Source organism: Micromesistius poutassou (assembly GCF_964030765.1).
Source record: "Micromesistius poutassou genome assembly, chromosome: 12".
Lineage (NCBI taxonomy): Eukaryota > Metazoa > Chordata > Actinopteri > Gadiformes > Gadidae > Micromesistius > Micromesistius poutassou.
The window spans coordinates 13,233,747-13,261,223 of NC_140282.1; the positions used below are offsets into that span (position 1 = coordinate 13,233,747).

At 45.1% G+C, this 27,477-nt stretch overlaps 1 protein-coding gene across 1 annotated transcript in view; it reads left to right on the forward strand.

The window, feature by feature from the left end:
* tln2a (talin 2a) overlaps positions 1–27,477 on the forward strand; it is a 104,591-nt gene that overhangs the window by 33,758 nt on the left and 43,356 nt on the right. The window contains exons 7-29 of the mRNA XM_084476311.1: positions 77–219; positions 1,870–1,997; positions 2,241–2,304; positions 2,458–2,562; positions 5,671–5,826; positions 7,215–7,316; positions 8,023–8,099; positions 9,574–9,754; positions 10,110–10,223; positions 10,540–10,648; positions 11,547–11,755; positions 13,417–13,515; positions 14,302–14,469; positions 15,685–15,819; positions 16,609–16,768; positions 18,404–18,570; positions 19,760–19,888; positions 20,861–20,974; positions 21,598–21,711; positions 22,307–22,441; positions 22,905–23,033; positions 23,378–23,480; positions 26,849–27,057. Of these exons, the coding sequence (XP_084332437.1) occupies positions 77–219; positions 1,870–1,997; positions 2,241–2,304; positions 2,458–2,562; positions 5,671–5,826; positions 7,215–7,316; positions 8,023–8,099; positions 9,574–9,754; positions 10,110–10,223; positions 10,540–10,648; positions 11,547–11,755; positions 13,417–13,515; positions 14,302–14,469; positions 15,685–15,819; positions 16,609–16,768; positions 18,404–18,570; positions 19,760–19,888; positions 20,861–20,974; positions 21,598–21,711; positions 22,307–22,441; positions 22,905–23,033; positions 23,378–23,480; positions 26,849–27,057 (3,050 nt within the window). The remainder of the gene's footprint in view (positions 1–76; positions 220–1,869; positions 1,998–2,240; positions 2,305–2,457; positions 2,563–5,670; positions 5,827–7,214; positions 7,317–8,022; positions 8,100–9,573; positions 9,755–10,109; positions 10,224–10,539; positions 10,649–11,546; positions 11,756–13,416; positions 13,516–14,301; positions 14,470–15,684; positions 15,820–16,608; positions 16,769–18,403; positions 18,571–19,759; positions 19,889–20,860; positions 20,975–21,597; positions 21,712–22,306; positions 22,442–22,904; positions 23,034–23,377; positions 23,481–26,848; positions 27,058–27,477) is intronic.

Below are 27,477 nucleotides of genomic sequence, written 5' to 3' on the forward strand. Positions count from 1 at the left end.
CGTTGGGCCCTGTGTGCTGTCTATACATGAGTGTGTTGTATTTTCGTTGACGTGTTATGGTGGGTTGTGCTGCCAGTGAACTGGCTGGACCACAGCAGGACCTTCCGGGAGCAGGGCGTGGAGGAGGTGGAGACGCTGCTGCTCAGGAGAAAGTTCTTCTACTCGGACCAGAACGTGGACTCCAGAGACCCCGTCCAGCTCAACCTGCTCTACGTGCAGGTCTGAGATCTGCCTCTCCCATAATCACCCATCACGTTGCACACCTAAGTATAACCTATGTGTTCTGTTAAGGCTCAGTTATGGTTCCACGTCGACGCAATGCGATGACCACTCAGACGCTTCGACACAGTCATGAACCTGTTTTGGTTCGGCATCGGGTTTTAGTGAGCGAACCTATCATACGCAAGGTTTTTGTTGGGAGGCGCACGTCATGCCCTTGCGGTGGATGCAAGGACCGTCCTCAAGGACGTTATGGGTCCGTAAACCCTCTTGTGTTGCGTCGACGTGGAACCATAATCAGACCTTTAGTGAGTGTACAGAGGGAGAAAAGGAAAGATAGAAAGAGGGAAGATGGTAGAAAATGGCAATTAGTGTTTCATCTTTAATTTTATCGTGTGTGTGTCATACACAAAGAGAACATCTTTGCTGTTGTATTGAAGCATTCTGAGCCACATTAGATCTAATTTAAAGTCATAGTTGGCAACAACAATGTAATTTTTTTCAATTGAGGACTCTTCAATGGAAGCAGTCTCTCATGTGCAGTATCTCCATGTTCCCTAATGGGGTGAGAGAGCAGCTATAATAATGTGTGGTGGTCTATAATCATATTTTTATCTTCTCTGTAATGCAACACGATTAGCTTATTTTTGTAATTGATTCCATTTAGTTCATAAAAAAAACGGCAGCGAATACATTACTACTAAACTATGCATCTACCTTGTATATCCGCAATATAAATATATTTTTGCTACTTTGTGCAATAGGCCACTGGCAAAATGAAACAAGAAACACAAAATCTCATTTTATACAGCCTCGTCTTCACTACTTTCGCTCTCTTTATCTCCATTTCTATCTATTCAGCTCTTTATCTGTCCCTCGCTGTCTCTCTATGCCGCTCTTTCTTCCTTACAGGACTATAATTCTCTGTGATTGATTTTGTGTGTGTGTGTGTGTGTGTGTGTGTGTGTGTGTGTGTGTGTGTGTGTGTGTGTGTGTGTGTGTGTGTGTGTGTGTGTGTGTGTGTGTGTGTGTGTGTGTGTGTGTGTGTGTGTGTGTGTGTGAGACACGTTGCATTTGTTTGGTGCATCATTCTTGGTGTTATTTATGGGTCAGACAGATTGCTGAACTTCACATCAATATCTCTATCAAAGCTCTGCCCACCATTCAATATAATGTCAGCCGAATTTCGCTTGAAAATATGATTTGTATCGATTTCTAGATATAAGTGTATTTGGTATATATTTGATTTAATAGCTTTTGCATGTTATTGATGATTAGTAATTGTGACAAATCGAGCTGCATTCATAAGATAAACCCAATCATCTCAGCTAAGGGGTGTAGAAACATCACAAACACGCTGTAGTAACTTTTGTGTACACTTTTTATCCAAAACAACAGTGACTTGAGATGCATATCTTAAGGAGCAGGCATAGGGGTTAGGGCATCTTGCTCATTAAGTCATACAATTAGGTGGCGGACATTGGGTTACAGAACCAGTATTTTTTTGAGCCACTAGACTAAACTGACTATACCCAAGAGTAGCAATAACGTAAGCTATAGCAGCGTAGAGCCTCTCCAGGTTATATTATATAAACATTGTTAAAAATACATGGTTTACATATTTATTCATCTTTCTTTTGTGTGTTCCAGGCCCGGGACGACATCCTGAACGGCTCACACCCGGTCTCGTTCGACAAGGCATGTCTATTCGCTGGGATCCAGGCCCAGATCCAGTTTGGACCGTACATTGAGCACAAGCACAAACCGGGCTTCCTCGAGTGAGTGCAGACCCATCCAGGGGTGTGCTGGGGGGGGAATAGGGTATTGCTCGAATGTCATTTTTTAACTGGGCATAGTTTTTTGTTTCCTGGTAGAAAAAACGAGTTCAGCTAAAATATTCATCCAGATTCCTAATTGATCCATTTGTTTTGTTTCTTTGTGCTTTATGGTAAGTGGGTCGCAGTAATGTCTGTTTTTCCGCATTCACTTTTTGAATAACTTGATTTCATGCCTCTTAACAGCTTGAAAGAGTTCCTACCCAAAGAGTACATCAAGCAGAAGAGTGCAGAGAAGAAAGTCTTCCAGGTTTGTTCAACTACTGCCCAGTTGCTATATCAAAGCTTTTTTCCAATGCATAATCAAATGTAAATGAAAGAATAAAATATACATACAAATATGTATACCACACATTAATGATATTTGCACAAATGTATAATATTTTTGATCTTGATATCGCAGGATCACAGCAGTTGCGGCGATATGACCGAGATCGAGACGAAAGTGAAATATGTCAAGCTTGCGAGATCTCTCCGAACATACGGTGTCACCTTCTTCCTGGTTAAGGTAAGTGGAATAAGATACACTCATAACACAAATCAATTGATCGCCTTTTAGAAAAGGTAGAAATCAGTGTATTGGCCACGCTCTTCGTAATCGTAGATACTTCTCACTCAGTCACATTTGCCCAAAGGAACTAGAGAATCTAGACCAGATGTTCCGAGCTGCAAGGGCCCGGTCTTGGTTTGGTTTGTGTGTTTGGTCTCTTCTGGGTCTCGTGGTTGCTGGCTGCAGATCATATCCGTGTGTGGTTGCGCCGTGGCGGATATGGAAATGTGCTGGTTCCACCTGGCCTCCCAGAGCCTTTCATGTTCAGTCGTACACTGGGCCAGCACGTCGGCCCTCTGGAAGTCATTCCTTCTGCTGTGCAGTCTGGCTGGGAGGTGTTTGATGAGAATTGAAAGTTCTCTCAGAACTTTCAGACAGAAGGGATCTCACCTGTTATATTTGGGTTCATTTACACGCCAGACAAGAGGTGCACAAAGCATACTCAATTATTCAGAGTGTTCCAAATCGAAGCGGCGTTAAAAACGTTAAACATGGCGTATGGATTCACAGTGTTTGAAAAGGAGAATATGCATGTGCCGTTTTCTGTTTATAACGGAGAAACGACCGACATAAACAAGGAGACTTGTATATGGTGCCTCACTCTCTCACACTCTTCCTTACCGACACACACAGATACATACAGACACACACATGCAGACACATGCATGCACGCACGCACACACACACACACTTTCCCCGAAGGTCTACTAGGAGTCAGGGTTTTCCTGGAAGGCATCCAAATGTGTTGCCGTGTGCATCAGAGCTCAACACTGATTAGTTCAGAGAGGGGCGGAGGTGGGTGAGGGTGGAGGTGGGTATGGGTGTAGTGTCGGGGTTAGAGTAGGGCTGGGCGATACGGAACCTTTCATAAGCACGATAACTAATGGGGAATTGTACACAATATCAATAAATCTAAAACTGAGTATCACGATAACTCAATATCATTTTTTTCATGACTACACAATCACCAGTCAGCCATTAAAAGACGATAAACGTTAACATGTAATAATTGCCCGACCCTTGGTTAGAGGGAGCACCAGAAAGACCCCACACAAGGGCACATTATGAGATGGAACTGAATCCAACCCACCCAGTGAGGCGATGTCCCTGAGCCGTCCATTAGCTGGCGGAGCAGCCGACCGCTGGAAGTCCTCCGTCATGTAGCTGTTGTTGTTCACCGTGGTTACTAATGGTAGGCTGGGAGGAGGGGGGGGCACGGCGGCCCCCACAGCAAGAGGGTCCTAGGGTCCCAACTAGCTCTCCCTGTGTTTAAAGGTTCAAATCCCCTTTCTATGGCTGCTCCCGTTACTTCGTCTTCTTCTTCTTCTTCTTCTTCTTCTTCTTCTTCTTCTTCTTCTTCTTCTTCTTCTTCTTCTTCTTCTTCTTCTTCTTCTTCTTCTTCTTCTTCTTCTTCTTCTTCTTCTTCTTCTTATTGAAGGCATTTCTTATTCACGTGTCTATATTTGAATATTCATCACCATTCAGCATGTAAAGGGTGTAGGTGTGTTAGGGTATACTTGGTGTGTTGGGTAGCAGGGTGCAGTTTGAAAGGAACATCTGCTTCTCTGCATGCCCACCCCCCCCACCCCCCCCCCCCCCCCCCCGGGTAAACAAAAGGTTAATTAAAACAGGTTTAGTTTTTTTCCTTCTAAATATTTAGTCATTATTCACTTTGATGCATGGACAAACCCCTTAGCCCTAATCACCTCTGGCAGCCTTGCACTGTTATTAAGCGATTGTTTAAAACCAGAGCACTCGTGTAATCTAGTCGCACAGTGTGTTGTGGGTACATAATTAAAAGCGGATTACCACTTCAGTTTTAAAAGTGGGTTCCAGACTCCCCCAGTCAATTCTCCACGTGTGTTGCAACAATCCTTATAGTTGAACAAAGCCTTGGAAGGTGCTTTTATTTGTTATTATTTGATAGTATAAACTTTCTGATGAACCTTCGCCATGCCCCCCCAAGTAGTGTACGTGTGGTAATTGTATTTACATGGATATGTGTATATGTAATTAGTTGAAGTTTGTTTTTGGGTTACCAAAGTACTAGACTAACTGAAAGACATCTCCTTTGAATGGCCCTTATTCACCCCCCGGCCACCCAGCTAGCATTGAGAACCAAGATGGCCGCTAGGTGTATAAGGCCCATGAAGGTTATGTAAAGAAAAAAACATGTTGGATCTCTTTGTGCGTGATTAGGGACTGTTAAATCCTGTCCCAGGAGCCCAGCGTGAAGGCCACATTTAATTAGCTTTGTATTGTTTGACTTGCCATTGGTGTTCTGTTATTGGGTTAGGCTTTATCTGTTCTCTGCTGTTCTGGTCCATCGTACTGATTTTAAATGGACTGCATTTATAGAGAGACTTTATACAAAACACGCATATACACACACACGCACGCACACACACACACACACACACACACACACACACACACACACACACACACACACACACACACACACACACACACACACACAGAATCACCCATTTGCAAACACACACTCACTCATTTTCACTCACTCAGTCACTCATCCATCTTCACACACACACACACACGCACGCACGCACGCGCACGCACACACACAACCAAACATTCTCCCATTTAAGGCCAGCTTGCCAGCAGCATTGAGGAGTTGGGTTTCTAAAGGGGATCCCTTTAGCCAAGGTATCGACCCAGCAACCCTGTGGTAACCCTGACCATGCTGTACTTTGTGTTCTACCTCCCCATACTGTTTGACTTTGATTCACTTATATATAACAAATAGAAAGTCAAGGCATGTAGAAATGTGTATATTTGTAGGTAAAAAAAAAACAAGGTCAAAACTTTAATGTGGCCACTTTTTCTGGGCCCACTTATGGACCAAGACTTCCATCCACAGGGCTTTGAAAGTGACGACAGATACAGGTGATTTAAGAATCAGGAAGGATCTGTCGGGCATCTCGGATACCTACAGTTTGGCTGTGGACACTGGGCACCAAACCCAGTACCTTTCACGTTGAGCGCCACCGTGCCTCATCCTGCACCTGTCTCGTTATGAATGTGTGTGTGATTTGTGGCCTGTAGGAGAAGATGAAGAGCAAGAACAAGCTGGTGCCCCGCCTGCTGGGCATCACCAAGGAGTCTGTGATGCGTGTGGACGAGAGGACCAAGGACGTGGTGCAGGAGTGGCCCCTGACCACCGTCAAGAGGTGGGCCGCCTCGCCCAAGAGCTTCACCCTGGTACGGACACGCACGCACGAACGCACGCACGCACGCGCGCGCATACACATACACAGGAATACACACACACAGAATCAATACTATCAATGATGATGACTCGTGATGGAAATTGATTGTCACAATAATAGAATTACAATAGATTAGAGCAACATTATAAGTAAAGTATAAGCTGTGAGATTGTTAATTGGTTGTTATATTGCTGAACAATGAAAATGTACCTTTGTAACAACATGCAAATGAAAACTTTTGCTTATAAATGCTTGATCTGTTTTAGTTTCACTCAAGGGCTAGCCTTTGGTCATAAGGTAGAAAGGGACATTGAATGCTCTTCTCATTTAAATGATATATGACTCAACCAGATTCTCATACATAGCGTTTGTACAATAATAATACTTTTTGATTAATCATAAATAATAATACGTTTTGATTTACCAATAAAATAAATCACTAGAGCTTTCTTTCAACATATTTCCTTTGGCACAATTCAGATTATTAGAGTCGCTCTTGCCTTCCATGACAATGTTGGTTGTTTCTTTTGTTGGAACACAGTTATAATTTAATCTTTCAATTTAATCTTTTCAAGTCTCTCTCTCTCTCTTGTTGATCTGATTGGTCAACCTGTGGTTGTTCTGTTTCTGGGGCGCGTGCCGAGAAATCTTTTAAGTACTCATTATTCTGTTAGGATGTTGAAGTAGCTGCATTTCCCAGCAAACCATTTTGAACTGCAGGGTAGCAATATAAGGTGCTGCACGCACGAACGCAGGCAGGCAGGCACACGCACACACAAACCAATGTGTCATTCAAAACCATTAGCGGCCAATTTCTGCATGATTTCATGATGCTGTAATTTTGGTTATTAAATACAACTTTATTATCCATTACGTTACATTATCCATGTAATTGGGACATCACCAAACACTCTGACACATCTTGTGTGAAATATAGAGTAAATCCAATGTTGGAGGGACTATTCAGGGTATGTATATCATACGCACCCACTGAAATGCTCTTTGTCTACATCTTTGTGTGTGTGTGTGTGTGTGTGTGTGTGTGTGTGTGTGTGTGTGTGTGTGTGTGTGTGTGTGTGTGTGTGTGTGTGTGTGTGTGTGTGTGTGTGTGTGTGTGTGTGTGTGTTGCCATCTTTGTGTGTGTGCGTGTGTGTCTACCTCTTTATGCGTGTGTGTACCTCTTTATGTGTGTGTGTCTGTGTGTGCCTCTTTGTGTGTGTGTCTACCTTTTTGTGTGTGTGTGTGTGTGTACACCATTTTGTGTGTGTGTGTGTGTGTGTGTGTGTGTGTGTGTGTGTGTGTGTGTGTGTGTGTGTGTGTGTGTGTGTGTGTGTGTGTGTGTGTGTGTGTGTGTGTGTGTGTGTGTGTGTGTGTGTGTAGGACTTTGGCGAGTACCAGGAGAGTTACTACTCTGTGCAGACCACAGAAGGAGAGCAGATCTCCCAGCTCATCGCAGGCTACATCGACATCATCCTCAAGAAGGTAAGGGGCCTGTTTCTCCTGCTCACCGGATCATTCACAACTATCAATACTCTGGTGTTGCAGCATAGACAAAGCATTGAATCCCCGCCTTTCACATTTCCATTGGGTCTGCCATTGCCATCCAGTGTGATGCATAGCAACAACTGTTATCGAGTACAATGCATTGTGGGATGTTTTTCGCTGAGACTGCTATATTATCAAATATTTGTCTGCACATTCAATACACATTTGTGCGTTGAATGAAGGGATTCTTAACGCAGATGAATTGTAGGTTATATTTGAGGAACGGGCTATTAGGTCACAGTTTACTTGTAACTACATGTACTGCTGTTATGCGAAGCCTCACCATTAGTGCATAAAGTACATCTGTAGAATGGCTGGCCCCAGTAGGAATTGAACCCATAACCCTTAGCAGTGTTGATGCCATGCCCTACCAGTTACTCATGGCCAGATCAGATGAGTTCTATGTTCCTGTTTGGTTGGTCCATACAATTAAAATAATTCCCTCCATTTAAAGTGCATTCATGCTAACTATATTGTGTGTTCAGTGCCATGCTTTGTAGTCACAGGAAGAGCATTGCTAATTAGATCCTCCAGTTCACGCAGAAAGAGTATGAGTATTAGATGCAGAAGCATTCAGTGAATAAAAAGTCTCTCCAGACTCTCTTGGTCAATCAGATTTTTTTTTATTCCCTTTATCTTGTAGAAGCAAAGCAAGGACCGCTTTGGGCTTGAGGGGGATGAGGAGTCCACCATGCTGGAGGAGTCGGTCTCCCCTAAAAAGTAGGTAGACCCCGCACCTTTGGGTGCCAGGAGGGAGGAGTGTGTTGGATTCCCAGCTGAGAGATTCTGGGTTCACTCCCCAATGCCCTATCTATATATTCCTTAACGGGGCAGTGAACACAAAATCGTTTTTATTTGTTTAAAACGTGGTTATATGTCTTAGACAATCATCAACATAGTAATCTGTGCCGTTGTATCACAGTTATTGTTGAAGCCCATCATTTAGAGAAAACAGGATCAAATCCTATGTTTTTTGGCAGTGTCCGACAAAGTGTTTGTGAACCTTCCAATCGGCTCCAAATGCCGGTGGCGTTCTTTTTCGTGAAGTGGATGTTCTTTTTAGTATTCTCTTCGACGTCGTGACCAACCCTCTCTCTGCATCTGAGAGAGGGTTTACCTTCTTTGACATTTAGTTTGATGCCATGGGGCATATTTCATAAGCCACATCGCTCACGCTCATAAACAGTGCTGGTAGCGCTCTCAAAGTGATCGAATACAAGCTGAAAGAGGGGGTGCACTCACTTCCCTAAATGACTAAATAGTAAATAGTTAACAGTCCATGAGTGTTCTATTTTGGTTCTTTGAAGTCTTTGTTCAAACAGCATTCGTTCTGCACACAGCAGAGCTCTTATTGTGTTTACAGAAAAACACTCATGTCCCTGACAGTTCAATCCCTGCCGACAGCCCGTCTCCATACTTTCCACGTCTTTTCGAAAAGGCTTCACGTCTTCATCATGGCTAGTGAACACTTTCCCCGGCCATGATACTTCAACACAGTCTGGGCGCCTCTGCCAGGAGAGCAGCACTCTATCTAAACATGTCCTGATGGGATGTGCAATCGAACGTTTATCTGGCCTCTCAAGGCTTCTCCCCCTCCGGCCTCAACTTGTACCTTTCTCACGAAGATGGAGCCTCGAGGCAGGGGCTGTATTTGATTGCATTATTTTAATGTTTTTTGTATTATTTCATCTGCCGGCGCACGGGGCCTAGACCAGATGGCTTTAATAGCGAAAACACGCAGGAAACCAGAGATCAGGGAGATCGCCTCATGTTGGGTCTATGTTGTGTCTCCTGCAGAAGAAACCTTCTGGACTTAGTTTCATGTTATTATTATTATTATATTAACTGAAAGGGTAACATGCATTGTACTTCCCTGTACAAGGGGAAGCTCACTAACATTGGAATAACACAGCTGCCTGTGTTTGTTAGTTGATGATATGTTGATGGATATAGGCTTTTATTCTGAAATGACACGCGAACGGATAGAGGCTTTTATTTTGAAAATACCCATGCTGATGAAGAATAAGATGGGTACATGCTTTTATTTTGAAAAGACTCCTGAAGACAACAGGCATTCATTGTGTCCTCCCCGTGTTGCGTCCTAGTCAGAAGGTGACGGTATATCAGCGTTTACTTTGAAAGACGCGTGATGCTGACACGGTGCACTATCTCCTCCCTGCGTTGCGTCCACCAGGTCCACCATCCTCCAGCAGCAGTTCAACCGGGTGGGGCGGGTGGAGCACGGCTCGGTGGCGCTCCCGGGGGTGATCCGATCGGGCTCCGTCGGGGCCGAGTCCCTCAGCATGGGCACCATGCCCTCAGCCCAGCAGCAGATCACCATGGGCCAGATGCACCGGGGACACATGCCCCCGCTGGTCAGTCTCACTACGGAACCTATCGCAGCCTGCGTGTTGTTTTTGTATTAACTTCATCCTCCTGCTGCCTTGTGTGGTTGCGTGTGCATGTATGTCGTTATGTTGACTAATGTAATGAGGGCATTCAAGGCAGCACCGATCCATGAATTCCCCTCTCTCCTCTACTGCCTGGTTAACTCCCCGAACAGTGACCTTATCCAAACCCTACTCGCTATTGGCTTTAAATTAGGTTATGGTTAAAGGTTATGTAGGCAAGTTAATTGAAATCAGAAGACGAAGCCTTGAGTTTACATTTCTCAGCTAAGTAGTAAATGTGTTTATAAATTTTTTCCTGGTTTATCCACCCGCTCTCCAGAGTTCCGCCCAGCAGGCTCTGATGGGAACCATCAACACCAGTATGCAAGCGGTGCAGCAGGCCCAGATAGACCTGGGAGAGGTGGACAACCTCCCCCCACTGGGACAGGACATGGTACGGTTTAATATTCAATACAATACACATGTTTACATCTGTATGTTTGTTTACAGGCATTCAGATAAAGACACGTGCATAACCACACAAATACAATGCATGTAGACAAAGCTAAACAAACATATTTTAAGTTTCTCTGCAAATGGAGTTCACATTGCAAAACAACCATCAGCAATATTTCAGAGATACAACCAGTTTTCAGACATATAGCAGTCCTTTAAACATGTTTGTTGTTGTGTTCATTTGAATACAACAACATTTTGAGCATCGATTGAACGTGTGTCCGTGTTCGTGTGTGTGTGTGCGCTTCCTGCAGGCGTCCAAGGTGTGGATCCAGAACAAGGTGGACGAGTCCAAACACGAGATCCACTCCCAGGTGGACGCCATCACAGCAGGAACCGCCTCGGTGGTCAACCTCACAGCAGGTGGGTGCGGGCCCTGGGCTGTCCTCCGTGTCCACAGTCTACCTGTAGATGGCCTCAGCCCTGCCAAGCGCAGCCCTATCTTTTATCTCATGATTGCTTTCAGAAGAATGCAAAGCACCTGGATTCTCTATAAGCTATAGATGTAAAATGGTCTGCTAAATGGCGTAAATGGTACAAGTCTTAAATGGATGGTACTTGGTCAAGGCTCAGAAAATGTAGGGATGATGTAGGAAGAGGGCATGTGTTGTGGTGTATTGCTGTATATAAAGATTGTTTGGTTTTACGACTCAGACCACATATGTGTAATGGGCCAATTATTTGCAGGATAAGTGCTGTGGTTATTTCTCTTGGGTCTGGTTTTTATTAAGAGAACCGTTATTCAACTTAGCATTTATGGTTATTGTTGAGGCATGAACATTAAAGTGTCTTTCTGTATATTGTATTTAGAAAACAGACTGCATAACTGACATTTTCAGATTACTTGTATTATATATTTATTCTCTCTCTCTCTCTCTCTCTCTCTCTCTCTCTCTCTCTCTCTCTCTCTCTCTCTCTCTCTCTCTCTCTCTCTCTCTCTCTCTCTCTCTCTCTCTCTCTCTCTCTCTCCCCCCCCCCCCACTCATGTCCTAATTTTTCTCCATGACATCCATCGACTCTCTCCCCTATATCTCTCCCACAACCCCTCTCTCTTCCCTCACCCCTCTCTCCTCTATACCCTCCCCCCCCACTCTTCTCTATACCTCTCTCACACCCTCTCTCTCTACCTCCTCTTACCTTCCCTTCCCTCTCCTTTCACCCCTTCTCTTCCCTTCCTCTCTCGCCCCCTATCCCCTCCCCTATCCTCTCCCACCCCTTCCTATCCCTTCCCCCCCCCCCCCCCTCCCCTCTCTCCCACCAGGCGACCCCACGGACACGGACTACACGGCGGTGGGCTGCGCCATCACCACCATCTCGTCCAACCTCACGGAGATGTCCAAGGGGGTGAAGCTGCTGGCGGCCCTGATGGAGGACGACACCAGCGGGGGCAACCACCTGATGGGGGCGGCCCGGACGCTGGCCGGCGCCGTGTCTGACCTGCTGAAGGCCGTGGAGCCCGCCTCCGGAGAGGTAGAGCTCACCCGGTTAAGGAGTCCCCTGGTGGTCACCTGGTTAAGGAGTCCCCTGGTGGTCACCTGGTTAAGGAGTCCCCTGGTGGTCACCCGGTTAAGGAGTCCCCTGGTGGTCACCTGGTTAAGGAGTCCCCTGGTGGTCACCTGGTTAAGGAGTCCTCTGGTGGTCACCTGGTTAAGGAGTCCTCTGGTGGTCACCTGGTTAAGGAGTTACCTGGTGGTCACCTGGTTAAGGAGTCACCTATTGGTCGCATGGTTAAGGGGTCACCTGACTAGCCACATGGTGCTCAAATGGTCGAATGGTCGACTGGTAAACTAGTCACATAGTGATATAGTCACCTGGTCGTTTAGTTACCTAGGCACTTGGTAATGTGGTCACCTGTTCATTAGTCACATGATCATCTAGTAAGCCAGTCACCTGATCCACTAGTCACGTACTTTGTCAAACTCCAGAGGCCAAACATCGGTTAAAAAGTTTCCGGTAACTGTTGTTTTTTTTCATCAACTTATTTTCTATGTATATGTCGGCAACTTTTATCCTCTTTGGAAGTGATTCCTGCACCTGCACAGTCGGTTATGAAGCAAAACCTAGAAGTTAATAGTACAAAGTACTTTAGATTGTTGTGCATATTTGAAGCTAATAGCGCAGAGAATTGAAGGCTGGATACGTCTCAGAGTACGTTTGAACGTTCTAAAAATGGTATCGGAATCAGAGATTGGCTGTTTGCTCCGACGTAACATTTCTAATCTCCACTTTTCCCATTTTGCAAGGTGCTATTAGACTGTCTGATGATCATATGCACAGGCTCCACTACATCTGCTAGCAGCTCTGTGGGAGTAGCACAACCCGAGTGTCCTACAATATCACAAGCTATATGCTAATTAAGCTGCTGCCATCTCCGAGCTCCAGAATGCACCTTCTCCTGTTCATGTCGGCCGCTGTTCTCACCCGTTTCAGGGGAGGTTGTTGTCATACTCCTGCTGGGTGTAAACAAACACAGCCTGGGCAAAGGTCCGGGCACACACAGCAGACCTTGGATTTATAGCTGGCGATCAGGTCAAGAGAAAAGGCTATTTGGATTATGTCTCGCTCTCTCTAAGCCCCACGGAGAGCCACTGCTACTCTGTGGCGCTGCAGAGAGACGAGAGAGACGCTTTTTGGAATTATTAATAACTGAAAGGTGTAATGACCCTGCGGCTGCTGGTTGTCGTATGTCCTCCATTTTCTGTACCACGGCCTACTTTTGGAAAAGCGGTAACTTCCTGCCTACTGAGAATGTTGATATTGAATCTTGCATCACAGCCCCTTATGAATTCTTACATCCAAACCGTCGGTCAGGCAATTTGACATCCATGAGCACACAAATGGATGGAGCCTGAACACTTTGGATCAGTTGAAGAACTGTGTGGCGTGAAGTTTGGTGAATGCACTGCAGCATAAAGCTTTAGTGAGTTCACTTGACTGAAAACCCATGCCTTTAGGGGGTCTGCGTGTGTGAGTGTGCGCTTTCAGTATAGCGTTGTGTTCGGAACTCAACACAATATACTATACTGCTGTACTCTCCTGACATAGGAGAGTATCTGACAACATTTGGGCCCTTGTACTTTGTATTTTAAACTGTGGAACTAAGTAAAGTGTGCGTGTATGTGTGTCTACAGCCCAGACAGACTGTGCTGACCGCCGCAGGCAGCATCGGCCAGGCCAGTGGGGACCTCCTGCGACACATTGGGGAGAACGAGACGGATGAGAGGTTCCAGGTACAGAGCCCACACACACACACACACCACACACACCACAACACAACACTCTCTCACTGGACTAGAACCTCACATACCACAACACTGTCTCACTGGACTAGAACCTCACACACCACAACACTCTCTGGACTAGAACCTCACACACCACAACACTCTCTCTGGACTAGAACCTCACACGCCACAACACTCTCTCACTGGACTAGAACCTCACACACCACAACACTCTCTGGACTAGAACCTCACACACCGCACTGGAACGTCTTCACCCAACCAGCACAGATGAAGTCACAAGCACAGATGAACGCACATTGACATTTCTTAGAGCGATAAGATCCTCACTCAGAACATAATCAGCATATTAAGAACATCTCTCAGAACCTTAAGAAGCTCACTGTGCCTACCTTTTGTGTCGGATTTCTTTAACGATTTGCTTATTTAATATGGCTTGTTTATTCTGTTCATGGTTGTGAGATTAATTGTTGTCAATTACATTTGACAAATTACCGATCACTTTTTCGCTGTTATATTTAGCCCTCAATTAATATCCTAATAAAATGTAGCAATTACTGCAATCAATTATGTTTGTACTGAGATAAAGTGTACCAATAAACTCATCATGTGAAGTTGTTTATAATGACTTTTAATTACGTGTGTGTGTGTGTGTGTGTGTGGTGTATTTTTTCTCAATTGCCTCGGCCTCCCTGTCTGCTTCGCTCTCTCCGTCTCTGTCTCTCTCTCCGTCTCTGTCTCTCTCTCCCTCTCTCTCTCTCTGTCTCTGTCCTCCAGGACATTCTGATGAGTCTGGCGAAGGCGGTGGCCAACGCGGCCGCCATGTTGGTTCTGAAGGCGAAGAACGTGGCTCAGGTGGCCGACGACACGGTCCTGCAGAACCGGGTCATCGCCGCCGCGACGCAGTGCGCCCTGTCTACCTCCCAGCTCGTGGCCTGTGCCAAGGTGCGTACACACACACACACACACACACACACACACACACACACACACACACACACACACACACACACACACACACACACACACACACACACACACACACACACACAGTTATAACACCCTTTTTTAATCTGCTTGCGACCAAAGAGAAGATCCAATGTCTACCTTTTCCTTTTCTGATAAAAGACAAACAATTATTCCAGCGCCATTTCCACCTTCTTTAGTTGAAATTTCACAATGACTACATCTCTCTGCTGCACACAATTTACACTCAAAATCGTATTTCTAATTTCATGATTATATTTCTCAAGGCTGTCACAGTGCATTACAGCGAAGGCTGGGTTATCTGCTTTAGCAAATGTTTGAAGTAAACAGCAAGCAGCGGTTTAGGAGGTGCAGAATAATCCTAAGGCTTGTAGATTGTACTAATTAAAATCCCACCATGCCAGATTGAAATGCCCTTTTGGCTACAGATTGAACTTCATATGCTCTCCTGCTCATAATATTTGGACTACAACAATCTGCATATTTGTATTATCTCTCTATTGGTGGCCTTTTCTGTATTTTTTAGCCTATTTTCTGTCTTTCTGCAGTCACTGTTCCCCATGTGAATGTCCCTGCCAGGTGAAGTCTGTTTCCTGCTGTGGACCGTGTCCATGTTGAAGCGTTTCAGGGTTTTTTGAGCTTGTTATTTCCGAGGACATTAGGGCTGTGCTCCAGAGTATCCAGTATATTTGTATTCCCCCTCTTCCTCAGTGTTTGACAGCTCAGTACTCCTCTTCCTCTGTCTTCTTTCTCACGCTTGCACTCTCTGCCCAGCACATCGTTCCTACGACTGCAGCGCTCTCAAAGATGAACCGCATAGACTAGATCCTTGATGTGATTACTACCTTAGACTGCTTCCGTCTCTGTTTCTAATCATTACTTTTATACATTTTATTCTCTCTCTCTCTCTCTCTCTCTCTCTCTCTCTCTCTCTCTCTCTCTCTCTCTCTCTCTCCTGTGTGTCCTCCCTCCCACCTTCCCTGTCTTTCTTTAACACTTCTACACTGCCTGGTTGACATCTCACTCTCCCATTCCTGTCTCCTGTCCCCTCCTCTCTCTCTCTCTCTCTTCCCTCCTCTCCCTTCTCCTCTCTCCCCTCTCTTCTCCTCCCCATACCTCTTCCTCCCTCCTCCCTTCCCCTCCCCCCCCTATAATCTCACACCGTTCCTCCAGGTGGTGAGTCCCACCATCAGCTCCCCGGTGTGCCAGGAGCAGCTGATCGAGGCTGGGAAGCTGGTGGACCGCTCGGTGGAGGGCTGCGTCCAGGCCTGCCTCTCCGCCACCGAGGACGGGGAGCTCCTCAAACAGGTGGGTCTGCATGCTCACGCACTCACACAAACCAATGCTGTTCTGTCATTTAGCCAGAGATCCCTCCCACAGTCAGTTTACTCAACAAAGATTTTAGTTAACAAAAAAGATACAACTGCATTGTATGAATTGGGATTGTATGAGAGTAGAAGTGAAGACGGGATGCCAAGCACTGTTGCCCTTGTTTTATTAAGGACAGTATGTCAGAACGATGTCAATTCAAAGCCCACCCCACAGACAAGGGTTGTAAAATAATTGTGTAAGAGATATATATAATGAATATTCATGAGTATTTCATCAGAGTTAAAGGATACTGGCTCAGTTGAAAAACAAGCTTCTCTGAAAATAATGTCCACAGCCAGTAATTTCTCCTTTGAAATCTGAGTTCCAGGTCAGAACGTTTGTTTTGTTTTGTTTGTGCTATGATTTACTATTCTCTGCATACTCCGGGTTACCCGATATGAAACAAATTGGCCCACAAACAAAGCTTGCTGCAGCCATTGAAGCAAGCTAAATAACTGGATCAACTTAGATTCACTAGATTCTACCCGACCTAAAAAGCCTCTTCCTCCATAACCAGAGCAGTGCTAATATACGGGTTATCCCCGGGGACAAATGCCATATGAGCCGGTTTATGCTTTGCAAACAATGAATCAATTACATACATATACATTAGATGATCCCTTTACACTGTAGGATCCGTCTGCGGTGCCCATCTAAAAACAAAACCTATCATGAGAATAGCCAATGTGAAGCCGTGCACGTCCATACATGCTGCGTTGCGTGCAGGTGAGCGCGGCGGCCAGCGTGGTGAGCCAAGCCCTGGGGGAGCTCCTCCAGCACGTGCGGCAGTACACGTCCCGCGGGGAGCCCATCGGACGCTACGACCAGGCCACCGACACCATCATGAACGTCACCGAGAACATCTTCAGCTCCATGGGAGACGCGGGTGAGCACAGCCGTGGAGGAAAAGACTGTTGTGTCAATCAGAATCAGAATTGCACTTATAAGTATACAAGTACACAATAGTTAAATTCTTATGCTTGGTCCTTCAACACACACATAGTAGCACCAATACAATATAAAGTAAATAGATATTTAAAAATATATAAAATAAGTAAAAATAAGTAAGTAACAGAAATGTCAAGTGATCAAGTGGCAGTGGTACCAGCCACGGTTGTTTGTAGTGGAAAATGCAGTGCAAAAATGATGTGCAATTACAGTAAATAATACAGTAAATATGTATTTAAATAGTCTTTTTTTATCATGTGTTGAGCCTGACTGCTTGGGGGAAAAAAACTGTTCCTCATCCTCTGGGTTTTGGCCCCGAGGCTTCGGTACCGTCTCCCCGACGGCGGGAGCTCAAAGGGTTTGTGGTTGGGGTGGCTTGGGGTGTCCTCTAAGGGCCTTGTACAAAGGGCCCTTAGAATCAGAGCAATGTAGAGCAGCGTTACTTAAACTGTGGGTCAACATCCAGGTGGAGGCCCCCACAACGAGTACACTGGAATCAGTGGAATCGAATCCGAAATGAAAGGACCACCGATTCAGAGTGTGTGCTTGGTTTATCGCATAAGGAATATTTCGTAGTTCGACGTAGCCTGATGGTTGGGAGGAAGTATGATTAGATGAACATAAGGTAGAAAAGATTTACCATTTGGACCAAGTGTGTGTATGCAGTGCTATCTAGGAAGACATTTGGTTGTAAGATGTATCTGATGTATATGTGAGGGTTATTATACCGTCTCCTAACTATTTGAGTTCATGGCGCAGTTGGGATGTCCGCACACAGCAGGATGTTATGATAATCCAGAGGATGTATTGAGTAAAAGAGGACTTGCAGTGTCCCATGGTATTAGTAATAATCTAGATTCATTCTAAACACCCAAGACAACCCCAGCCTCTTGACTGTCGCTCTCTGGAGCTTAAGAAAGGCATACAAACATTCCAACAAGGTGTTTCTGATTGGTCCACCTATTTTAAAAAAAGATCTATTTGATCATTCATATCATCACAGGATTTATTCATTTAGGGTTGAGTGGTACATTTTTAAGCTAGGCTGTGACATCCATTTATTCACAAAACCAACCAACAGCAATGCTGGTGTGAACAGGTGGCCAACTCTGCGGGGTGGAAAGGAGATATCGATATTTATGTTTGAAAGTCAGGCAGCCCGCAGGGACAGGCGAGGAAATCCTGCCACAGCACGGCCAAGTTAAGCCTCATAGATTGGTTTGAATCTTTCACTTTCACGACAGGACTCCAATGGAGTTGGAGATTGGAATTACTGCCCACTGACTCCCTGTGGATACCTCCCGCACCTATTCTCCCTTTCTCTCCTCTCAACCACGGCCTCCTCTCCCTCATCTTTGTCTTATTCCTCATTTTCCTCCTCTCAACCACCCCCGCTGCCTCTATCTGGGTCTTATTCCTCCTCTTCCACTCTCTGCTCCTCTTCTTTCTCATTATGTATCTCTTCCGCTATCTGCCTCCTCTCCCTCATCTTTGTCTTATTCCTCCTCTTCCCCTTCTCTGCTCCTCTCTGCTCCTCTCCTTCCTCATTACGTATCTCCTCCTCCTCCTCCAGGCGAGATGGTGCGGCAGGCGCGCGTGCTGGCCCAGGCCACCTCTGACCTGGTGAACGCCATGCGCTCGGACGCCGAGGCGGAGGTGGACGTGGACAACTCCAAGAAGCTGCTGGCGGCGGCCAAGCTGCTGGCCGACGCCACGGCCAGGATGGTGGAGGCGGCCAAGGTGACGTAGCCACCGGGCTGCCCTCCGCACCCTCATGTGGATAGGATACGCTGTCCTCCTCCACCAGCTGTGTTCCAAGCGCTGGGAGATTACGATTACAAAGGGTTCACCCTGAACCTAGTGGATTATATTTATAATAGTCAGACACTTTACATATGAAGACGGGGAATACAAAGTAAAAAAACAAGCTAATATTAAAGGTCATAGTGAAAAGCATTTTTATGCAGGTAATGATGTTTCCGGTCCCTGCATGAAAATCTAGGTGGTACAAATGCAGATTTTTGTATTTTGCTGGTTGGTTAGAGACTGACAGGATGTAGACCGAACAGTCTAGACGCTGAAATCTATTCTTGCTTGAGAAAATACTTTCTTGTTCGGCCCGAAAAACCGTCAATTTCACATTTGAAATGGTTGCATTGGAGATGGATTGCCTCGGTTTCTCCTCTGAACATTGATGGTTGTTGATGGTACACACAATCACCAATTTTCTAACACACACACACACACACACACACACACACACCCTTCTGCACCCAGCTGTAAGCTAATTCATTTAATGGCTGCCTAGATGTTCTTTTTTACAGCCATTCAAATAAACGGCAACAGTGGGAGGGATCATTGGCTTGAATGCCAGACAGCACAAGCAACATAACACTAAGTGGAAAATAACAGCCTCAAATGATGTATTTAAAGTGGCTTCATAATATTCTGTTCATAAACATAGAATAGAGATGAATAGAGAATCAAGCTTTATAACACATTTTGAGAGTTTTGTCTTTTAAGTAGACTACCATATACTTGGACGTTGCTTAGCAGGTATTGTTTGCCTTCATCTGAGTGTCAGTGTTTTCTTGAAACTAGTTTGAATCTATTTGCCCTTATGAAACCAGTATTGAAACAGTCGGCCTTCATTTATTTATACCTTATGACTTGTATTGAAACCTGTGTCTCGATTTAGCCAGTGGCGTAACAAAATTTCTTCCATTGAGACTATCTCCATTTCGTAAAGAGACCAGTTTGAGTGCATTTGTGTTTTATTGTCCCAGTCGTCCCCTTCATTTCGACTTGTTTCTCTGTGTCATTGAGACCACTTTGTCTCCGATTCGTCCGCGTTGTATTGAAGCTCGCCGGGTGTCGGTCCGGGTGTTTGCGTGTCTTATCCAAAGCGCTGTTGTGTCTGGGGTTTCAGGGCGCCGCCGCGTACCCGGAGAACGAGGACCAGCAGCAGCGTCTGCGCGAGGCGGCCGAGGGCCTGCGCGTCGCGACCAACGCCGCGGCGCAGAACGCCATCAAGAAGAAACTCATCAACCGCCTTGAGGTCAGCCATCCTGAGACGGGTTGAAGCATGTGTATAGAGGACAGCCCGGGTGCCACAGCGTAATTACAGGACCGGAGTAGCGATGACGAACACTTGAAATAAGAGTAAATGAAACAATAAATACAGAATATATGACTGGGAGTAGCAATGTTTAATTGTGTAACTTTTAAGTGAGACACTTTTAAGTGATGTCTCTAAAGTCTCTCTAATGACCCGTGCCGTTTACATTCCGTGTGTGCCGACAATAGGGAGATTAATGTCCGAAACATAGAAAGAAGTGAGCAGTTCAATGATAACATAGCATTATAACAGACACACTATCCTTTCTGCCTGAGTGCCCAGTGTTTAACCCTGGCGCTTTAGACCACCGCTCCATCGCAACATCCTTGAGCAACCCTTTTGACTCCAGGTCCAGGGTTAGGGTTAGGCCCAGATGCTCATTATTTCAGCCTCTCTCACCGAACTGCCCATTCCCCATCGGCTGGTCATTCAACTCTCCTTTTGTCACGTGGAAGTCTCAATGGAACCGGTGTGCTACCAATTATGGCCCGTGAGTGGCCTGAACCATTCATGTATTAGTGCCATTTACTGGAGATGGTAGATGTTCACTTCAGTGGGAAGCAATGTCATTGGCTCAGTATGAAAAAGGGACACAATTTATTTGTAACAACCGTGTGTGTGTGTGTGTGTGTGTGTGTGTGTGTGTGTGTGTGTGTGTGTGTGTGTGTGTGTGTGTGTGTGTGTGTGTGTGTGTGTGTGTGTGTGTGTGTGTGTGTGTGTGTGTGTGTGTGTGTGTGTGAGAGAGTGCTGTGTGCATGGGTTTATATAATGCTGTGTGTTTATTTTGATGTGTTTTTAATAATACATTGTTTGTTTATTGCTGTGTGTGTGTGTGTGTATTGCTGTGTGTGTGTGTGTGTGTGTGTGTGTGTTTATTGCTGTGTGTGTATTGCTGTGTGTGTGTGTGTTCAGAACGCAGCGAAGCAGGCAGCAGCAGCAGCGACGCAGACCATCGCAGCGTCTCAGAACGCCGCCGCGTCCAACAAGAACACATCTGCCCACCAGCAGCTGGTGCAGAGCTGCAAGGTGGGCAGACTAACGACATAGTAGTACTACAGGGTTACCATAGTAACACTACAGGGTTACCACAGTAGTACTACAGGGTTACCATAGTAACACTACAGGGTTACCACAGTAGTACTACAGGGTGTGACGTACTACATATTGGTACTACAGGGTTACCATAGTAACACTACAGGGTTACCATAGTAGTACTACAGGGTTTGACATACTACATATTAGTACTACAGGGTTACCATAGTAACACTACAGGGTTGACATACTACATAGTAGTACTACCGGGTTACCATGCTGCATAGTAGTACTACAGGGTTACCATGCTGCATAGTAGTACTGCAGGATTACCATACTACCATAGCAGTACTACAGGGTTACTATAGTCGTACTACAGGATGTACTACATAGTAGTACTACAGGATTACCATAGTAGTAGTATTAGGATTACCATAGTACTAGTATCACCATACTACCACAGTAGTGTTTTGTAAACTGTACCCCACGTCCAGTGAACTGTACCCAGTGTTCGGTCGGCTGAACGCCGTGTCCCGTTGGCGTTAGCCTGTGATCTGTAAGCCGTACCCCGTGTTCTGTAAGCTGTACCCCTTAGCTCTGTGCTCCGGTGCGTCCAGGCGGTTGCCGACCACATCCCTCAGCTGGTGCAGGGCGTGCGCGGGAGCCAGGCCCAGCCAGACGACCTCAGCGCTCAGCTGGCCCTTATCATCGCCAGCCAGAACTTCCTCCAGGTGCCGAATAAACACACCGCGTTTATGGGTTCAGGGTGGGATCGGGGTACCGCAGACGTGATTAATGAAGTGTTTTGTTTTGTTCCCGGGGTCTCACCTCGGCTTTATCTCACCGTTGTTCTTGAGCACTAAAATAGTATTAATAGAACAGAGGTGTGGGATGTGTGAAGACGCGTTGAAGGTGACACGGTTATTATCTTGATCTTTTTTTTTTTTCTTGTACGATTGCTACAGATAAACAAGAAATGATTTTAAAAGTGTTAAAGTTCAAGTAAAGCAAATCCATCACAGTTTGAATGGTATAGAGGGAGGGCTCTATTAAGCACAGGACATGACCTTGTTATGGATTTGTGTTAGTGATTTTAGAGCAAGATCAATCATGGAAGACTTGGTAGTGCAAATATCAAATGGTTGTGTAGTCATTGCTACAAAAGTGCATTGTCTATTCTATTCTGTACAAGTGTATTTGCATTGTCAAAATTGCATCCAGTAGCTGGCCCTTTTTTTTTTTTCAAAAAGAAATGCACTGCGCTGTATCACCCAACTGTGTATATTCCTTTCCATCCTCACCCCCCTACCACTCTGAACTCTAAAGCCGGGCAGCAAGATGGTGACCTCCTCAAAGTCCTCAGTTCCCACGGTAACGGACCAGGCGGCGGCCATGCAGCTGGGCCAGTGTGCCAAGAACCTGGCCACGTGCCTGGCGGAGCTGAGGACCGCCGCGCAGAAGGTACCGGGCCCGTCGGGACACGTGCTGAGCCCAATGCACTCTCTCTGGGGCCCTTCATTGCCATGGTACCTTATGTTGCCATGGTACCCGAATGTCGACACTGTTACCCTGCTATATGTTGACGGACGATGCAGAGAACGCGAGGATGCTTCATGCTTTATTGAGTATTACCAATCAAACAGCTCCATGTGTACCATTTGAACATATTGAAAACCTGTTGAACAGTCACTGCTGACATTTCATATATAAGGAAATTACATTTACCAAGAAACACATCAGCCCTTCTCAGGTGTCGGAAACATTCCTCAACACTTGCTACTGCTCCTCCATACCTGATGTGTTTTTTCTTATTTTTCCCCCTGACATTCTATATGTTGCCGCAGTGTTTAGGTTATTAACACTGAAGTTTGAGCAGCATCACAGGGTCAATAAACAAGAGGTGTACCTCTGCTCTGTTGTGCAGGCCCACGAGGCATGCGGGCCGATGGAGATCGACTCGGCTCTGACCGCCATCCAGAACCTCAAGAGTGAGCTGCAGGACGCGAAGATGGCCGCCATCGCTGGCCAGCTTAAGCCCCTGCCTGGGGAATCGGTACGGCAACATTTATGTATTTGTTTCCTTCATTCTTTCCTCTTTGTTCTTTATTTCTTATTTCCCTCTTTCCCTTTTTTCTCTCTTACTTCCCTCCTTTCTTTATTTCTTTCTTCTTGTCTTCCTTTCTTCCCTCAGATTATTTCCTTGCATTCTTTCCTTCTTTCTGACTCAAGCCCATTTTAAGATTGTTTAATAGAATTGAACAGAACATGAAATAGAATTCATAGAATCAGAATTTAAATTCCAAGTTCCCAAGACCCAGAGATGAGTGTTCGAGTGGACATCCGACAGTCCAATACGACATCATACTAAACCATGCACCCAAACCTCTCTGCATCTAGCTGGAGAAGTGTGCCCAGGACCTGGGCAGCACGTCCAAGTCTGTCGGCTCATCCATGGCCCAGCTGCTCACCTGCGCTGCCCAGGGGAATGAACACTACACAGGTCAGTACCGTACGCCCGCTTCCAAAGCTCTATCTCTACTCTCCGCATGGGTTACTACTGAATCATTAACTAGACGGCAGAGCTGTGTGCGCACTCTGTCCCTGGTAGTTATACGGCAGGAGCTGACGCATATAGGGCAGTCCGTAGTCACCACATAATGTTGTTCAGCCGTTAATGTAGGTCTCATGTAATATTTAAAAACGGAGGCTGAGATGAAAGCATTCCTGGCCACGAGAATGATGAGGACGCAGTGGATCATCCAGTCTGACAGATGTTATCCTATCATGTCGACATAAAAACAACAGCATCTGATACGCTCTGATGGGATTTGCACGATGCCTCAACCGCTGCTAATGTTCGGGAGTTGAAATGTCACTCCAGGAACTGTTTGATTGTGTAGTTAACGCATCTGTTTTAATACACTTACAATGTGTATCCAACCTTAATGAAAAATGCTGCATTGAATGGATTCTTGATGGATCCTAAATTGCCATTCAAATTAATTAAAGGTTTTAGATGTGCAAACTTGGGGTTATTGCCTGCCTGCTCCTGCCTCCTTTTTTCCATACCCTGTGCAACCTTTACTGCTTTTATTTGATTATCCTTAACTTTGTGTGTTTGAATACATAGATGACCGTTGGTTAATCATAAGAATGTTACACACAGAATGCTGCAGGCTATTGCTCATTTTATTTTTTTATTTGACTTGGAGATGGGGTTGGGGGCCGGTCCTAGACAAGCACACCCACAGGGGTCCGCTGGCAATACTACAACGGCGTATTAGGGACACGCATGATGATTTATTTTATTTTTTTACCATGACGAGATTAATGTCGACATTTCGAGAATAAAGTCAACATGTCAACATTAATCTCGACATTTCGAAAATAAAATTGAAATATCATGTCGACTTTATTCTCAAAATGTCGACATTAATCTCGACATGTCCATTAAATCATATGGAGAGAGCGAGACCTTAATTCAGACTCACTTGGCTGACGACCAGTGTTGGGCAAGTTACTCTAAAAAAGTAATTAGTTAAAGTACTAGTTACTTCTCCCAGAAAGTACTAAAGTAGTACTTTCTAGTAGTAGTACTTTAACTAAAGTAGTAACTTTAGAGTTACAAACTCTAAAAGTAAGTAGTTTACGCAATGTAACAATAAGTGCTTTCAATATTACTGAAAAGTGCAATGTATAGAAAAATATCCAAATATGAACATGTAATACATTGAGAATAATAAAAAAAATACAACAAAAAAAAAATCTCTGGCCATTGACAATTTCACCTAAGTAGGCCGCAGCCAATAAATACCGGTATATCTAAATTCAATGATGCTCTCTAAGCAATCTACAAAAAATGTATTACTTACTGCAAATCTAATAAGATGCAGCACAACTTTAGACAACAGGTAGACATACTGTATCCAACTTTAGCATGAACATTCACTCATGCATTCATCTATCCAGCCATGCATTCATTCACTATTCCCATCCATCCACCCAAGTCATCCAATCTTCATTCCATTCTCCCCATCCTTCATTAAATTGGAATTACTCGACAACGACGTGGACAGGTACTTGACTCCAGGGCATAATGTGCATTTCACGCTTACACTTGTCCCCTTAATTTCTTGGAGGGAAAAGTAATGGCTATATTTCCATTTAAAGAAAGCTGCTTTTGGACGTTTCCCACACATAGGCCAATATGTGGCGCTGCGCCACAGATTGAACAACGAGCGCCACAAATTGATTCCGCTTTTCTTATTTATTTTTACTTGAATGCGAAAAATGTAACTCCGCCTGCCCGTAATCGTTGGGATGGAGGCATCTAATAAACTGAAAGCTGTAACTCTTTGATCACACTGTTTGGAGGAGAATTGAAGAACTCTTGGCTGACAGTCACAATATATATGTATATATTGTATATATATCATAATAATATTGATATAGATATATAGTTATATATAGCTATATGGTTAATCATAACTGTTGATGATTTGTTCATTGCTTTTTATCACAGATTATTATTTTAAATTGGGGCACTTGAAAGCCAGCTTTACTGTGCATTCACAACAAAAGACACATTTTTCGCCAAGTTGCGCTGTCGCCAAAGTTTTGTTGCGACATCTTTTTCCCGGCGACGGTGCTTCATGCCAATTCATTCTCATCCATGAGATAACCGTAATTGCATGTCTTTACCTGTTGTGGAAGAGGGAGAGACGTCGGAATGCCCGTCGTTTATGGGTTAACAATATAATCCGGAGGCGCACACCGCTTTTGGCCGTGATATTATATATTATATTAAATATATATTTATATATTATATAATATCATATAATATTATATATAGAGCTCTGGGAGTCGCAAACGGCAACAATCACTTTCTCCTCCATGCTGCGGTTCACTGCGGAGTGCAGGGAGCGGTTAGCCCGGCCGGTTGAACGCTGATTGGCTGTCATCACACGAATGTCGCTGCAAAGTTAAAATATTTCAACTCAACAAATCTTGTCGCAGGTTTTTCTAGCGACAAATTTTGACCAATTCGCGTCTCTACGTTGACTTTGTATGGAATCGTGTTGCCCCGTCGCATTTGGTGTGAACGCACAGTTAGACATTGTTCATTTTCACTTGAAAAGTTCAAATGCCTTTGAGTCAAAATGCAGTTTAAATAATAAATGACCCTCTGTTTAAAAGTATACAAATGGTATTATCTTTTTTCTTTTTGTTTCTGTATACCACTTGTCTGAAGTATTTAGGTTGAAAAGTTTCAGAATGCAAATATTTCCATTGGCACCTAATAGTACAAATGCTAATAATGGTGTGTTCCAGGCACCCGTAACTCGTGTTAGTTTCACGAGAACCTTCTACCCGCAGAGCTGCCAACTCTCACGGTTTCACCGTGTGACACACGTTTTTGCCTGCTTACACACGCTCACACGCCACACATCCACTCCCCCCCCCCCCCCCCATATTAGTGGCAAGCGTGCCAAAACCCAGTAACAGTGTAAATGCACCTGCGAGATACAAAATATTTGGATAGGCGGAGCTCCCCCTGTATCATATTTGACATAATCTTACACGTAAGATAAGCGCAAGTTCGTAGTATAGCCCACAGAGCCGCAGAAGGGTTTGTTTTCATGACTTGTTGTGACTTGCCTGGAACGCTACCAAGTAGTGAGTCGTGACTATAAGTCGTAACTTATGGGCTGAAAAGTGTCCCTGGAACGCAGCATAAGTTTACGCTTAATCTGTGTTTCTATTATGAGGGGGTCCTTGGAAAATGGTCTCTCCTGTAAGGGGGTCCCCAGCCCCGAAAATACCGAGAACCCCTGTCCTAAATCATGTGACCCTGTTTTAAACGTGCAGGAATAGCTGCCAGTGAGACGGCGCAGGCGCTGAAGACCCTGGCCCAGGCGGCGAGGGGCGTGGCCGCCGCGACCACTGACCCCGCCGCCGCCGTCGCCATGCTGGAGTCGGCGGGCGACGTGATGGAGGGCTCGGCACTGCTGATCCACGAGGCCAAGCAGGCGCTGGACTGTCCCGGGGACGCTGAGAGTCAGCAGAGGCTGGCCCAGGTGAGCTGGCTCACAGGGGGCTGATGGACTTTGTAGTTCCGTTGGGTTGTGATCGTGTGTTTTGTAGTTTATAGTCAAATTTTATAAAACGGGTGGCTTAAATCAAGCAATCTGATTGGTTCCTAACTGTTACTGTATAATGAGCGTATACATAACTGCTATGATGTCCAATCAGTTTGCAGAGTTCCGTATTTATTTGTGAAAGAAATAGCATAGTTCACTGAAGCCTAAAAATACGTTGATTGATGGAGAGGGTGGAAATGTTGTTTTTCCGGGAGTGAGCAAGGCGATTGAGAGAGGTCCAGGACACTAACGAAAGCAATAGGCACACGGCGAGTGAACTGCTCGATAGTAGGTTAAATTGCCGGCGAACAAAGCTACAGTCTCTAGCCGAGCCTTCTCTCTGTATGACGCTACAGT